We start from the raw sequence: 16,675 nt of genomic DNA, 5'->3' as shown, positions 1-16,675 counted from the left end.
AATACAATAAAATGTTAAGAAAAAAATTAAAACAAGTTAAATAATTCCTGAGGAAAAGGCACATCACAGATTTCTTTGAAGACCTTCCTTTATAAATGTGACAATTAAATGGCAAGAAAATATGAGGGGGAAAAAAAAACTTTACAAGTACATTTCCCTTTACTCAGGTGTTGAAATCCACGAGGAGTCAAAACTAGGGTAGCATTTGCATGGGAAGGAAAGCGATGCCAGACGAAGTGAACGCGCAGTATATGAATATTTCCTCTGTAACGGCTCTTACGGTCATGGGGAAAGACGTTAGTGGAGACAGGAAGAAGGGTGTGCAATGCGAAGCAACGTGATTGAGCATCGATCATTAACAAACTTGATGCCAAAACAGCCCAAGCAATCAACCAACCTACTTCCATGGCCAACGCAGCATTTTTAAAACAATTCAGGTAAGCGCAACGCTGGATCACCTGATCATGATGCTATAATTATTTTTATTTTGTTTTATGAACTTTTATTTATACTGGGTGTGTTGGCTGAGCATGCATGCTCTTTTATAGCAATGCCCCCAAGTTGCCTAATAAGACGATATGTCCATGTCTGAGACCTGTAACAGTCATTTAGAAGCTAAGGTCTGGTACTGACCAGCTGCAGACTACCCCAGTTGAATTGCTTTGATGGGAATATCAGATTTTCAGTACCTAAACCATAGTTGGTTGTCTAATTGACTAGCAATTCTAAGCTTTAGGTGTGGGTGTGGCCTCCCTCTGGTCTTCTTTAATAGCTGGTTGTCTCCCTGAGTCAGTGATCTGCCAGATGACTGGGCTCCCTCTCAGATCACAGAACTCCAGCCTAGAGCTAAACAGGAGATTGGCTCACAGACTTGACGAATCAAAGATAATTCCTTCCAATCCTACAAAAGTTGTTTTTTTGTCCTCCTCCTGTTAAACAGATACTGTACTGCACTTTACTTTATATGCATACATGGTAGATGTGTGACTGAATGGTCACATGGTCTATGTTGATCTTGCAGATGCAGCTGTTGCTAGCAGATGAGATCCTGTATGTGGCTCTACGGACAGGAAATGCGCTCCCTGGCTGATAAGGACTTTCAGTCTCTCCGTGTTTGTCTCCACGTTTAGCAAATGGCTGTGAAAAAAGAGAGGAAGCTTGATTATTTGACCATCCTGGTGAACATGGAAGAGGACTGCATGGAACTGGAGCAAAGTTCACCCAAGTTAGGCCAGGAAATCTAGAACAGGACAGTTTTGCTTACATGCCGTGTTGTGTGGTCCTTTGTGTTCATCCCTCCTCAGGCCCTTTATTAGCCAGATGAAGTTCCAGATCTTTGACTGCTCTGTATAACATGAACAGGGTCTAATATTTTACCCACAAAAATACTGCCGTTGTTCTGTGTGTAGGTTCATGGTTCTGTTTTATTTTGTGTTTTCATTTCTCACTGTTTCTCTGCAAATGTCTGCAGCCTCTGAAGCACAATGAAGTTTTTCACTAACGCCTTTGTACCGATGCCAAATCTGACCAATCCTCTCCCATTTAGGGGGTTTACTATTTAAGGCTTTATACCACCAGTTGTGAGCATCACAGAGACTTGGAAAATTCCTTAAATGAAGCAAGACACTTGTATCATTTACAATACAAACTTAGATTAGTTTATATTCATAGTTTCGGGTAGAAATAGAATCTTGGCAAAAATGAAGTTGATCTAATTTATTTTGAAATTAATTAATTAAATATCACATATATAAAGAGGCTAAAACTATCCTGGATCATTAACTCCTTTACCACAAGTGTGCAAAATCTGACGGTCATATGCGGAACTACGGAAGATCTATGAAGCAAAAAGTAGACAGTATACCTGGGTGTTCCTTAGTCCTTCCAAATCTATCCAAAATATTTAAATTGTGCTGTAAATCATAACACAACCATATATTTCACTACAAATCAACTGTGACTCATTAAACTCACTTTTACATCATTTCCAAGTGGAATCTTCTCATCAGCATAGAGGTCTAAGATATCTATCCAATTTCTGTTGGTAAAAAGAAACTTTGGGGGAGTCACGCTGCTGGACCACAGTTTTATCTCCTTTGATATCTGTAGGCTTGCCGGATGTGGGAGCCAATAGGTTTATGTAATGTTTTTTATCTCAGACCTCTTAGAGTAAAAGAAAATGTTTGCCCATTTAAATTTGTAATCTTTGATATTAACGGCAAGTATTGTTCCGCTGAATGGCCTGTTCTTGTTATTGTATTATGTTGTGTTTTCTTGCCGAAATTACAAAAGACATTTCAGCTGTGGTTTCCTTTATAGGTACACGTGCAGTTCTCTGCATAATACTAACCTTCAATATTCAGTGACCCTTTTTTTAAAAAAATGCTGGGAATCTATCATTTGTCTTTAACTTTGACTTGCAAACAAACTTACACTTTCTTTGAGTGCCAAACTCACCAAGCTGTGATAAAATTTTGAATTGCTTTTGTTTGTCAAAGTTACAGACAGATGATTGAATCCCATCCACAGTCAAGCAAGTTATTATAAATGGAATTGTTTGTTCCATATTTTGCAAAGGAGGCAGTATAGTATAGAATTCCTTCCTGGTTTGGGGACGTGCTTCTCTGATCCACCTGGCAGGCCTGCAGCTCTCTCTCTCTCTTGCCTCAGAGGAAACAGTCTTATCAAGGAAATCTGGGACACATTTAAAGGTAAACATCAGCTGATCTGGCGGTTGACTAAATTTTGAACTTTGGAAATGGTCCCCCCCCCCCCCTACTTTTCAACATTTACCAGATATGGCATGAGGTCATTATGTGAAAGAAGCCGGTCGTGAAGTCATATCTCACATCTGGCTATGAGTGTTTGTGAAAAGGTACAACTCCTCACCCCACCCCCCTCCACCCCCACCCCCATCCCCATCCAGTTCCTTCCGTTTTCCTATCGCCTAGCCTTCCAAGTGTGTCTGATTACTCCTTTGTTTATTGATGGAGCTCTTACTAATCCTGCACCTGACCTGCTGCTGTACGTGATATTCCTCAGCACTGCCCCCATCTCATTACCGCCCAAGATGCCTGATTTACTGTCTTCCATAGCGACTTTTAACATTCTCTTTTTATGCAGCAACTGCGCAGACAATTCATTTTAAATCATGGATGACAAAGAAGGTTGATTTGACTAATAGATGTGCATCACTAATTGGGAAAATATGGATAACTGTGGAATCTAAGAAAACAAAAATCATGTGCAGTCATTTATAACTGGTACCTACAGTTATAGTGGTGTTAGCCACCGAATCCAAGGGTGCTGGAGTTTTTGGGGTTTGCTTATTGTTCAGCAGGAAGTCATCTGTAAATGACTAGTACTACATTACAATGCTAAACACAAAAAGTTCAGCGATTGTATTTATACCCCCCCCCAACCAACAATATATATATATATATATATATATATATATATATATATATATATATATGATAATTAGTGGCCTTAAAAAGGTACGATACCTCACAACACAGCTGCAAAACATGTTTCAAATAACTCTTTATTCATGTATTGTAATTACTTGGGCAAAACAAGGATGCATCGTTTTATCTGGGAGAGATACAGAAGTTGTCATTTTATAAATACAACAAAAGTCTTCATTTTACTGTACACATAGATTTCCTGTCCCTTATAATGCATATTCACCTTTGACAAGTTGCACACCATGTTTACCAGGATACAGTGCCGGTAAATACGGTCATTTGCACACACAAAAAAGGACATGTTCAACAGAGCGAGTCTGGTAGAACAGACTAACAACTGCCACACTCCAAAGCATACAGTAAAATAAAAAAAACCGATGAACTAGTGAGTCTACTATAACGTATACATTGTATAGGCTAATATTGTAGACTAAGATATAAAATAACACACAAAACATTTCTAAAATACTAAATAAAACTGATGTACAGTAAAGTTAAATGCGATTATTTTATTTGGTACTACTGGCACACTGAACAGGCATTGAACAGTTCAAATTAAGAGTGGCTAGAAATCGGATAACTGATTTCAGAAAGTGAATAATTTTAATAGTTCTATTAATTTTCTCAGTATGGTCTCTTGAATTGACTAGATTTTTATTTCTTCAAGTCAATTAGGCCTACCCGTTCAAAATACAGTTAGAAAAAACACGTAAACACTGAAAAAGCAACACATTTGATCACAAAAATGCTAGCCTACGCTAGACATAGTTCTTTTTATCAAAGTCCCTGTTTTGCGTAGTAACCTTCGTTGAGGCGTATTTAATTGGGTACGAAGAGTTAGAAGTTGCCAGGCATTGGAGGAGAAACATCGTGCCTCCGAGCATCAGGAGTGCAGCAGCTGCCCATCCGATGTAAATCGCTGCTCCGATCTCACGCTTATTCGTCGCTGGTACTTCCATGTTGTAGAAATCTGAAATAATGTTATTAGCCATCCAGCACAGAGGCACGAGGACGAACAGACCGCTGATGATGAAAATGACGCCGCCGGCTTTTGCTAGATTGGCTTTCACTGCCTGCGTCCCGAAGCAGTTGGTGCATTGCGCGCCGGCTATGGCCACAATCATTCCGATTATGCCAGTCACCGATGAGATGACAGTTAGGGCTCGTGCGATCTGCAGGTCTTTGCTGAGCGCCAGCATCGAGTCGTGCACCTTGCATTGTATCTGTCCCGTGCTCTGCACCACGCACGACATCCACAGCCCGTCGCTTATGGACTGAGAGACCACAATGTTGCCCTCGATATAAGCTGACACTTTCCACGAGGGCAATCCACACGCCACCATCACCAGGAGAGTGCCGCCGATGCATAATCCCAAATTTAGTAATTCCAAGCAAGGCGAAACCATGTTACCCCCCTTTTCTACGATTTTCGTTGATTATGTACTTTCTAATGTGTCGTCTGGTAGCCTTTTGCTAGAAACAATGGACTTCCTAATGCCTAAAATCTACTAGTTGCTCTCTTATCCTGTCTGTATTTATCTGTGTCCTTTACCACTTCCAACGAGGCACAGTTAAAGCGGGACTGTAATATAGATGATGCTCAACTCCGTAATTGTTAAACCAAGGGGAAATCTTTGGTCCAATAAGATCCCACATCATCCTTCTCAGCCAATGAAAGGGCAAGGAAGTTGGACTGAAACAAAGGAAAACATACTTGAGCGAGAGCAGTTATTTACTGGTGTGCACGGAGGACAGCTGGAGGAAAGATAACAAGTGGACCCACAAAACAGGCTTCCTATTCCAAATAAGTACACACATACATTTATGTTATTTTAAGTTTTCGAAGATGTGAACACAACTCATTTATATGTGTAACATCTACCCTCACAGATTCTATTTCTGTTTGAGATTTATAAACTGCATAGCTTTCGCCACTGTACTCACGACGTGAAGTAGACCGATACATTATTATTGCACGCAAAGACTTGGTTGTTTTTACCCTCACGATTTCTCTAAATAATACGCATTACCATGGCTCATTTGAAATCAAATAGTATAGAAACTATGTTAGAGCAGTAGTTAATTTTAATGAGCTTTTCCACGTCGCTGTACACCCTTCGTATAGCCTTGCACATTCAGTTTGTGTAGGCTACAGTTTGTGAACTGCGAGTATTAAATCAGCATGGTCTCGAGCAGCACGCAGACTTTAAGGAGTTTTTCACCGAGGGAGGCTTGTTCACCCGCAATTACAAAAAGAGGAAATTTGAGTCTGGGATTCTACTATTAATGGAGGGGACGGACATTTCTCAGTATCACATAGGACGATGTCCCCTATGTGCTCCGTGATGGCTACCTGTAATCTAGAGGAGAGTTGGTCAGAGGCAAGACCTTGGAGACAGCAAGACGGTGTCAACAAATGGGCGAAGTTCTTTCCCTTAATCACTGAAATTCTGTGATTATATTTTATGACTAAATTAATTTCCTGTCACGTATCAAGCATTGCAAAAAACAAAGTGGGGTGGTGGAGATGGGGAAATCATTATGGAAGCTGCTAATATTCAATCATGATCTTATTTGATTGCAAAGCATAACAGGATGCTTGTAATGACAAGCATATTCCAGTATAAACAGCAGAGATTTGAGGGGAATTGATTGGGGACAAATCTAGAGATATCGTAATGTAGAGTAGTAATGTACTAAAAACAACCATGGGCTCCAGACATTAAGAACTGGTCTGTGGATCACGGAATATGTGATGAGACTGTCAAGCATTGGTTTATGACAGCTGGTGAGGCAGGGGTGAAGCCTAACCTGTGATTTGTGTTCTCAGTGTGTCCTTGGGGAACAGCCAGTCCTAATGGAATTCAATTCCCATGGTTCTAGAACAATTGGGGAAAGGAGGTAGCCAGTGGTGGGGAAAAAATCACACTAGATAAGCTGTAAAAATGAACTCAGTAAACCCAACCACATTTTGGTAGTTTTAGAAACTACAATAAAATGAAGAACCATATGTTGCGCTTAAAAGGAGTAAACATCAAGCATTCTTTCTGTATTATTATTTTTTGGTAGAGGATGTTCTTCCTGAGCAGGCAGCAAATTGTGGGTGTATTTCACTGATAAATTGCATATACAAAAAAAAAAATACAAATTTCCTTTTTTTAGCTCACAGTTTCGGTAAAAAGTCTGTCGTCTAGCCAAGCGTTTTGTCAAACATTCCTAACAGCAAGACAATGTAAGGTTATCATCGCTAAAAGACAATAACCAGTATCTCGGATATAAAATGCTGCTGAAGCTAAGCACTGCAGTCAAGCATGGAAAACCTTACTCAAAGTAACTGGATAATTAATGCATTGTTTGTTAAGCTTTCAACAGCTTCCATAATTCCACTTCTGATATGCAGGAATAATACTCCTCCACCCAAAGGGCTGAGGTTGGGGCCCAGATAGCTTGTCAGGCATAGCCGTTGAGATATGGTTACGCATGTAGCCACGGTAGCCTGCTTTAGTTGGCAAGATGAGTATTTCTATAAGGCCAGCCCGTGCATCAGCTACATGAACAATAGTACTGTGTTCCCTGATAACATATGCCTTGCATTACATCACTTCAGTGCTATGTTCTTTCTCACTTTGTCATAAATGCAGTTGGTACACCTATTGAGTACTGGACCCCCTTTTGCCTTCAGAACAGCCTGAATTCTTTGTGGCATGGATTCAACAAGGTGCTGGAAACATTCCTTAGGGATTTTAGTTCACACTGACTCGATAGAATCACATAGTTCCTGCATATTTTTTTTATTTGAGCACATGCCTCAAATTTCCTTTTCCACCTCAGCCCAAATTTACTCTATTGGATTGGGATCTGGGGACTGTGCAGGTCATCAGATTAAGTCCCCGTCATTGTCATGGAACCAGCCTGAGATGATGTGTACTTTGTGACATGGCGTACTATCCTGCTGAATGCACAGTATCCATTTTATAAAGGTAGACCGTGGCCGTAAAGGGATGCACATGGTCAACAACAATGCTTAGGTGTGTTGTGGCATTGGAATGATGCTCAGTTGGTATTAAGGCACCTAATGTGAGCCAATAAAACATTCTCCACACCATTACACTACCACCACCACCACCACCACCAGCCAGCACCATTGACATGAGGTAGAATGGATCCTTGCATTCATGCTGTTTACACCAAATTCTGGCCCAATGCTACATGACACCGCAGATATTGAGATTAGTCAGACCAGGCAACATTTTTTCAAATTTTAATTGTCCAATTTTGTTTGATTACATACCTAATGTAGCCTCTTCTTCCCCATTGAGTTATTAGCCCATCGGCTTCAAGGTTCAATACGTTCAAAGCCCTTCTCAACACCACCGTTGACCTCAAATCCAAATGCCTTTAGTATAGCAAATAAATAACACATTTCACTGTACTGTTGTCTGTTACCATACTGTTACCTGCTTACACAAACACACTCACCTGCTATTTTATTAAGTGTGCTGCTCAATTAACGCAAATAGCCTGTTCCTCAAAAGAGTGAATCATGTGGCTGTAACTCTGCTCAATATATAAAACATGCTGACACGGTGAAGAGGTATATATTTTTTTTTTTGACCAAGCATTGGGCGAGATGTGTTATCTAAGCAACTTTGACTACAGTATGATTGTTAGTGCCAGACGTGGTGGTTCCAGCATCTGAGAAACAGCCGCCCTCCTGGAATTTTCCTAGAGTTTACAGAGAATATGCAATAAACAAAAAACATCCAGTGAGCAGTAGTGGCTGGAAACGCCTTGATAGTAGCATACTCCAAAGGGTTGGAATAGGTCACAAACATTAGCTCGCCTGTCTCAGAAGAGTTCATTTTGGCAGTGGAATTCAATATTTTGACATGATGGAAAACACTGAAATTAAACAACTGTGTGAATCGTATTCAGCCATATTTAGGGAATGTATAGAAATCACATTTTGAATCATGGCCAATAAATGCTATGAGTTATGGTCAGAAATTCACAGAACGTGCCTTCTCTGAAGGTGGTGCTCTTAGCCAAATACATCTGTGAACGTTTCTTCCCATTCACATACAATATTCAGGAGTAATGCCTCGCTTCCTGTTTATGTGTATTTGCCAGAAACTTTGTGAGGGCGGTATGACTAAACTCTTTGGAGTAGAATTTATTTATTTTTGATAAGTATACATTTTCATCTTCAGCCATTAAAAAGTCAGACTCCCTAAAACTGTGACAACAGGGTGATTGGTGTAGAAGGAGTTCGAAAAAATAGATTTTTATAAAATCACAAAATAGCAAAAAAAGTCCAATATGGTCTCAGTTGTAAATGGTGCATGCATTTGATTCGTTGGATTTCTATAGGAGGTAAAGGAACTTTTTTCAACCTTTTATGCATTTTTTTCTCAGATTTGTTTTGAGCCTGCTGCTATGTTTGCCTGCATCAGAAAGGGGAGTGATGAACAATTGAGAATTAATAGATCAGCAACAGGTTAGCCTTGTGGGTCATTGCTATCAATCCCTGGTTCCAAGCCTATTCTCAAAACGCATGTGTTAATATGTCAGTGAACAGGATATGTAATATCAAAATGAATTGAGGAAATGGGTTGTTACAGTATATTGTTCTCCAGAAGGGATTGATGGCTTACTGGTATGGTTTTTTCCTGACTTTGTGCCATTTCTGCACTTCTTTGTGTACAACGTCTACCCTGGTGTTTAGTCTTAGTGTGACACCACTGTAATAATGTGCTGGTTTATTACAAGGCTTCATTATGTTTTTGCAGTTAATGGAACAGCTTGGAAAGTTTCATTAAGGCATTCAAATTTTAATGCCATAAAGCTACTGGGTGCAACTAAAAATGTGTGACTGGTAATTCTAAATTCCAAACTGTCATGGCAATTGATCTTTTGCAACATTATTCATTCAGTGTGATGCTGGAGTCAGTTCAGCGTGTTTTGTGAGAGAAACACTGCAGGTGCTGTTTTTGTTGGGCTTTTATGGCAGAATGGCTGGTGTTTTGCACTCATTTCCTTCCTGTTTTTCTTTTCTGCCTTAAAAGGGTGTAATCTGCAAATAATGGGTCTAGGTCCCTGGCCAGGCGTGCTGTCACCCAGTATGGTGTCTATGTTTTGCTGTGTCCTTTTATCAACATTCCTACAGCTAATATTTTTTTTTACAGCTGCCCCCCCCCCCCATATATAATCTTGTTGAGACAGACTGCGTAGAGGTAACTCCAGTTCACCTAATGGTAGCAGAGGTAAAACAAACTTGTAAAGCAAAGCAAGTTAATTTCTTGCTTTGTATCTTAATGCAGAATAACAGTGTAATGGCTTTGTGGTGACTGAAGACAAAAAAGATGAAAAATGGAAAACATGGTCCAGCTATGACTCCAACTGTTTGATTAGAGATTAGTGTTTTCAACACTGTACTTTAAAAGCAACAATTGCTGAAAGCAAAGGGGAAACTCTGTTTTCTAAACAGGAAATTCACATTTTCTTCCCACAAGGAATTAATTCCCAGAATCCCTAATGGTCACACAACAGCTCAGACAACAGGAGAGGAACAGTCCTCTGTGTTACTTTTCCCATTCCACTACCCAGAACAGATCCAAATCCAGAATAACATCTTTTCTTTATATACACTGATCTCTGCAGAATGTGTGTGTTTGGGCAAAGGGCACTACAAAGTGAAATGCTCAGTGTTATTTGAACTCTAAAGAAATACAGATAGCTAAGGTCAGCTAGTTTTGAATGCTTGCAAGTGACCGTTAGCTAATCTGTGGCTATTTTATTACAAATTCCTGTACCCACTGTCACAGTACAATTCAATATTGAAGATCTGTCATGATGTACTGAATATCAGAACTATGCAATGAAAAACAACATTAATAATAATTCTCTTTGACTTCACCAATTGTTACTTAACTAAGTGATGGTTGCTATGTTTAGCAGAATGATCTCCGGGAAGGAAGTATGTGTTGATGCATACTATAAATTCCCAGTCCTGTCAAATATGGAAGTACACATCTGGGGACATAAGTAAGTACTTGCTGCTTGTATAGCTACGGTATAGAATGCAAAACAATCAGTTCTAATGAAAAACAATATGGCACAAGTATATTGTGCTATGAAAAAATATTTTCCTTTTTCCTGATTTACTCAATTATTGCAGGCTGAACGGTTTCAGATCTTTAAATGTAATATTAGACAAAGGCAAACTGAGGAAACACAAAACATATTTTAAAAAATTATTTCATTTATTTAGTGAAAAAAGTTACCAAACACCCATATTACCCATGTGAAAAAGTAATTGCTCCCTTAATTACTCAATCAAACAATTAACTAAATTTAACTGTGAATTAGATTCAGTGGATTGAACACAGCCAGGCTTAATTGATGTCAGCCCTGTTGAATCTGAACCTCACTCATATTGAATCTTACCATCAGAGTGAAGTACTCACCAGTAGTCACAGTTTCTACAAGCACATTGTGCCACAATCAAAGGAAATTCCAGAAGAGATGAGAAAAAAAGTTGTTTAAATATATCAGTCTGAAAAAGGTTACAAAACCATTTCTAAGGCACGGAAACTCAACTGGACCACAATTAGAGCCATTATCTCCAAATGGAAAACACTTGGAACAGTGGTGAATCTTCCCAGAAGTAGCCAGCCCACCATAATTTCTCCAAGGATGCAGCGACAACTCATCCAGGTAGTCACAAAAGATCCCTCTAGTCTCAGCTAAGGTCAGTGTTCATGATTCCACAATAGGAAAGAAACTGTGCAAAATTGGGATTCATGGGACAGTTTCAGGGTGGAAACCACTGCTAACCAAGAGAAAAAAAGCTCATTTCACATCTGAGGACATCTGCAGTTCTATGGACAGACGAGCCAAACGTGAAACTTTTTGAACGACACAGGTCCCATTATGTCTGGCGTAAAGCGAATATGGCATTTAACAGTAAGAACGTCATACCAACAGTCAAACATGGTAGTGGTAGCGTGATGGTGTGGGGATGCTTTGCTGCCTGGGGACCTGGACAACCATGAAGGAACCATGAATTATTCTCTTTCTGGTATAGAAATGTCCAGTCATGTGTCTGTGAGCTGAAGCTGAAGTGTAATTGGGTTATGCAGCAAGACAATTCTCCAAGACTCAAAATCAAGTCCACATCAGAATGGCTGAAAAGAAACTAAATTTATGTTTTGAAGTTCAGACTTGAACCAAAGAGAGTTGCTGTGGCAAGATCTGAAACAAACAGTTACTACCTACCGTATGAATTGGTAAATCCTTTGCAGTTCTGGAAAGAAGAGTTGGCTAAAATTCCTCCACAGCGATGTGAAAGACTGATATCAAATTTTATTGGTAGCGGTTATTGCTGCCAAAGGTGGTGGCACCAGTTATTAGGAGCTGGATCAAACAGTTTAAAGCAGAAAATGTGTTTTCACATGGGTGATGTGGGTATTTGATAACTTTTCATTAAATAAATTAAATAATTTTGAAAAATGTAGTTTGTGTTTACCTTTGTCTAATATTAAATTTTGTCTAAAACTATTCCATGTGAAACAAATATGCAATAATCAGGAAAGGGGCAAATACTTTTTGGCACTGTACATAACAGAACACAATTATTGTGTACCATCATGTACTGCAGACTTATTTATGACTCTAACCTGGGTATAGGTCACCCTTATGTGAGTATCATTTCCCAGGTGTAGTGCACCCTTGTGAAAGGACCTGTACTAAGGTGTAATGTACCCTGACGAGAGGACCTGACCCCAGGCATGATTCCTGTCTCCCCCTTCACTCCTGGTGGTCCAGCCAGGGCATTGCGTTCATGCTTCTACTTCCTCTTCCTGTTGGCGTGGAATGTCTGTTCATCCATCAGACCCCACAGGCTGAAGATCTAGTTCTTCTGCACCTACTGCCAAAGGATCTAAAAAATCCCTATCATCCTCATAATACATAAGCAATAACCACTTGTGAAAGTGCTTCTCTGTCTTTCCTCATCCCTATATTAGTCCAGTTTGGTAGTGTAGTTTGTTTTTCTTTCTGCTGCAGGGAGTGGAAATGGTTTGCGGTAGTAATTATCCTACTAAATTGCATAATTAGCTGGTGGGAAGAATTTTGAGAGATAATGGTGCAGCTGGGGATTCCTGTGAACACCGTATTTAACTGACCTACTCTTATGGATAAAGCCCCTGGTGCCTAAAGCAATACAGCATGTTTAGTCTTTAAATAAAGTGTGTAAATTTATATTTTTAACTTGCCATTGAATACCTATCCCCAACAAAAATGAGTCCACGAGTCTAGCTTTACAGGATGTGGTTCAACAAGAAGAAGTAAGAGTTTGTTTGTATGGAACTGGATTCACCAAAGACTGGATTCACATTAGTCAGTCGGTTGTTACACAACCTGACATTCTCCATCAGATTTTAATATGCCCAACATAAGCAGCATCTTCAAAAGTGCTGGTCTATTTTGATCAGTATGTCTGTGTTTGTGTTACACTATTTTCCAGGAGTTAATAGTCTTGCAACAGACTGGGGAATCACTGTCCATTTTCTTCCAAATTGTCAAAATTGTGTGTTTTTTATGTTTTCTTTATTCCCTTTGTGAAATTTTCATGAAGCAGTGTGTGACAGCTTGTCTTTTATTGACCCTATACAAAAAAAAAAACGATTGATTGATTGAAAACCTTGGCCACTTTAATTTCAGCTGGTGTGCTTTGCCAGAATACCTGGTTACCTCTTTTCGTGACATGCTAAATTTGCTGCTGAAGCTAATGTTTACAATAAAGTCAACAGTGGTCAATAAACAGCTCAGGATGCAGCAGTACCTGTGTTTTAAGAGAGCAATCAGCACGCAGTGCTGTAGTTATACGGCCGTCTCATGCTTGCCTATTCCTCCGCTGTGCTGAATTTCACAGCTGCTTTGTTTCACAGGCGGGTCCATTTTCTTTAAGCATAGTGCCGTCAGGTTTACTCTTTTGTCGTTAGACAGAAGGCAGACTTTTTTCAAGGTTTAGTGTGACCCTCAGTCTTTGAATTTGCAGGCAAGAAAGAAATTGTAAGCAGGTCAGAGGACATGTTCAGAGGAAGCCGATAAGAATTCTATAGGGTGAAGTTCAGAGCAGCAGCAAGCCACGGAAGGAAAACAGAAGCCCTCTGGCCACATGGAAGGTTAATTGGTGGAAGAATTTAGGTAGAACGCCAGGACGACGGCAGCATCATTTGAAGTGGAGCGCTCGGCAGGAGGCAGGTGTGCGAAGCGGAATGCCCACGCAGGGAAGTGCGACGGGCCAGGCGGACCCTGAGACAATGGCGGTGGGGCTGGCGGCGTTTGAAAAGCTTGCGATGCGTTCCACGCGCATCCTGTCCCGGTGTTTCCTCGGCCTGCGCCTTGCGTGCCCACGTATCAGAGCCGCGTGGCTCTGTTCCAGGGCAGCTCCAGACAGCCAGGGGCTCTGAATCTGCTATCAGATTAAGAGGGTGGAGGGGGATCAGGCAGGGCCCCTCACCAGAGCATAACAGGACAGTGAGGTAAAATAAACCTCCTCTCCAGCCTCTGTGGCCTGGCTCCGGTCAGGCTGGGTCTGTTTGATTTCGCTGATACCCATTTTTCTGATGAATGTGGGCCTGCTTGTGCCTAGATGACTTGCTTACTTGTACCTTTCGGCAGCGTAGTATAATAGTTAGAGAACTGGGCTTGTAACCCAGAAGTTGCTGGTTTGAGTCTTAGGTAGGACACAACTGTTGTACCTTTGAGCAAAGTACTTCAAAGATAACTTTGTTTTTTTTTTTTTTTGATAACTTTTGACCCATTTGTCTGAACTAATTCCACCAGTTTGATCAGTATTGATAATAACTTTGTGGAGGTTTGGTTATCTTGAAAACGGCTCCACTCTGCTTTGCAATGCAGCCTAATGGGGCCAGGCAAATAAGCCTTAAAAGGCCTTCTAAATGTGGCTTTCCACCAAATTAAAGCTTGATCAACATATACAAATGTATTTAATAGATATCTGTGGGTAGTTATTGTTCCAAACTTTAGTAATAATAATAATGTTAATTTTCAATACTTTTTTGCACTGTAGAAAAACTTCCTTACTTGCACTGCGGCAGTCTGTGTTCATGCACACAAGAGTGTGAGTTGTTCACCACAGTGAATGGTAAATGGTAAATTGACTGCATTTATATAGCACTTTACAATTGATGCCTTGCATTCATCAGAGCAATTAGGGGTTAGGTGTCTTGCTCAGGGACACTTTGACATACCCAGGGTGGGGGATCGAACCGGCAACCTTCCGACTGCCAGACGACCGCGCTTACCTCCTGAGCTATGTCGCCCCAGGAGTGACTTCCTTGGCTGAGCACGCCACTCGCTTCCCTGCATGGCATAGTTCTGAGAACTGGGAACAATGTATGCTTCCGCTAAAAAAAGTAGTTTTGTTTTTAGAAATACCAAATGCCTGGTAATGGACTGATGGAAATTACCTGAATGAATGTCCTGCATTGCAAAGCAGGGTGGAGTGGTTCTCAGAAAGATGTGATGTAATAATTAGCATTACCGATCAGCATGGTGAAAATATGGGTCCAAGTTGAGAAAACTAAAAGTAATCCTTTAACCTGAGTTGCTTCAGCATATATCCAGTCTAAATGGATACTATGTAACAGTCTAAATGCCAATAAAGTAACATAATGCAATGTATTCACCCAGGCTGGGAATTGCCATGCTAGTTATATTAGAAGTAGTGAGATGTGGGGCTCCTGGTTGGTTCTTCCAAGTGAAGACGGGTGAAGATGCTTGCACATAAGGCAGTGGCACATCCTGTTGTTAGGATCTGGACCACACCTGCACAGTGCTCCTGGGCACCTAAGCCAGTGGAGTACACAGTGGAAGAGAAGCTGTCAGTTTGGCTCAGAGGATGTGCGTGCTTGTGTTTGTATTTACTGTACTGTGGGTGTTGCAAGGATATGACATGGGTGTTAGTAATCTTGGGCTGCCTCACACACCTGCCTCCTGATAAATCTCTGCCAGAAGAAAGCAAAGAACCATTCAAGGCCGGAGAGAATGTAATAGTTGGGATTAGTCACTTTTCTTGCGTGGGATTAGTCACTTTTCTTTCATATCATAGGATCAGATCCACAGGGGCCCCAACAAACTCTCCCATGAGTCACTTCCATTGGCTCCCTGCCAATCACTGCTTTAACGGACTCAAATTCTACATGTCTGTAATTAAAACTGGGAGGAACTAATTGCTCTGTTTGCATTTGAACCAATGAAACATAGTTATGGTACAGATAATCTGCAAAAGAGGAAGGAGCCTCGTTGACCGAAATTTAAGTTCATTTTTAGAGAGAGTGTTTTTCCTGTCTTGTTGTATTTTGTCTGATTGTGTCTTGATACAAAAAAGTACAAAACAAAGAAAAATTATGAACATTCCCTGTTTATGTTGGTTAATATTTTTAGGCAAATTTCAAGTTTATCTCAAATCTCCAAAAAAAAATTTTCTTTAATTACCTCAAAAGAATCTTTATTGTGAAGCAATGTGTGGCCACCTGCTTGCAAGTGGTACTACACAAAGATTACAGATTGAATGCCTTAACAGATTTAATTCAGTCTAAAATACCAGTGGTTACAACTTATTGGACTCGCTAAATCCACTAAAAAAAACATTTATGTTACCAGAGAGCCGTTGCTAGTGTCCGTGGTCAGTAACGTGCTTAGAGTATGCAGATGGAGGGAGGGCTACCGGCTGAAAGCCCTGGGCCCGGGGGAAAATTATATTATAATATTTTTGTGGGCCCAGAACAATAGTATTTACCACAAGTTCACAGCCCCCCCCCCCCCGCCCTCCAGGGCCTGGGACAGCATAGCTGGTTGAACCCCGTTGACCGTGGTCCTGTATGGAGACATGTGTACCTTTTGCCCAAACCTTCATCCCCAAGTGTTTCATATCTGGTGGCGATACAGTGCATAACCAAGCGTAACAGTAAACATTTCCTGTAGTGGACTGGGAATTCCTAGAAAGATCACCGCAGCGCAGCCTTAATGGGCGGACCGTCATACTGAAAGTAGTCTTTTCCTGGATTGACCCATTTCCCGCAAGTGATGCTAGATTCCTGTAATGATACAATCTTTTTTCATTGTGCTACTTTCCATTTTCAAAAAATGCTCCTTACTGGGCCTGTCGGGAAGGCACA

General features: G+C 40.6%; 2 protein-coding genes across 2 annotated transcripts in view; one reads left to right on the top strand and one right to left on the bottom strand.

Annotated features, from left to right (window-relative positions):
- The window catches only part of acads (acyl-CoA dehydrogenase short chain), a 276,335-nt gene that overhangs the window by 11,189 nt on the left and 248,471 nt on the right, over nucleotides 1-16,675 (top strand). The window lies entirely within an intron of this gene.
- Nucleotides 3,527-5,078, bottom strand: cldn5b (claudin 5b). The gene has a single exon (XM_064307608.1). The coding sequence runs from the start codon at nucleotides 4,871-4,873 to the stop codon at nucleotides 4,226-4,228; it is 648 nt and encodes a 215-aa protein (XP_064163678.1). The 5' UTR covers nucleotides 4,874-5,078; the 3' UTR covers nucleotides 3,527-4,225.

Source organism: Anguilla rostrata, chromosome 14 (assembly GCF_018555375.3).
Source record: "Anguilla rostrata isolate EN2019 chromosome 14, ASM1855537v3, whole genome shotgun sequence".
Classification (NCBI taxonomy): Eukaryota; Metazoa; Chordata; class Actinopteri; order Anguilliformes; family Anguillidae; genus Anguilla; species Anguilla rostrata.
This window is presented reverse-complemented; position numbering and strand designations above follow the sequence as displayed.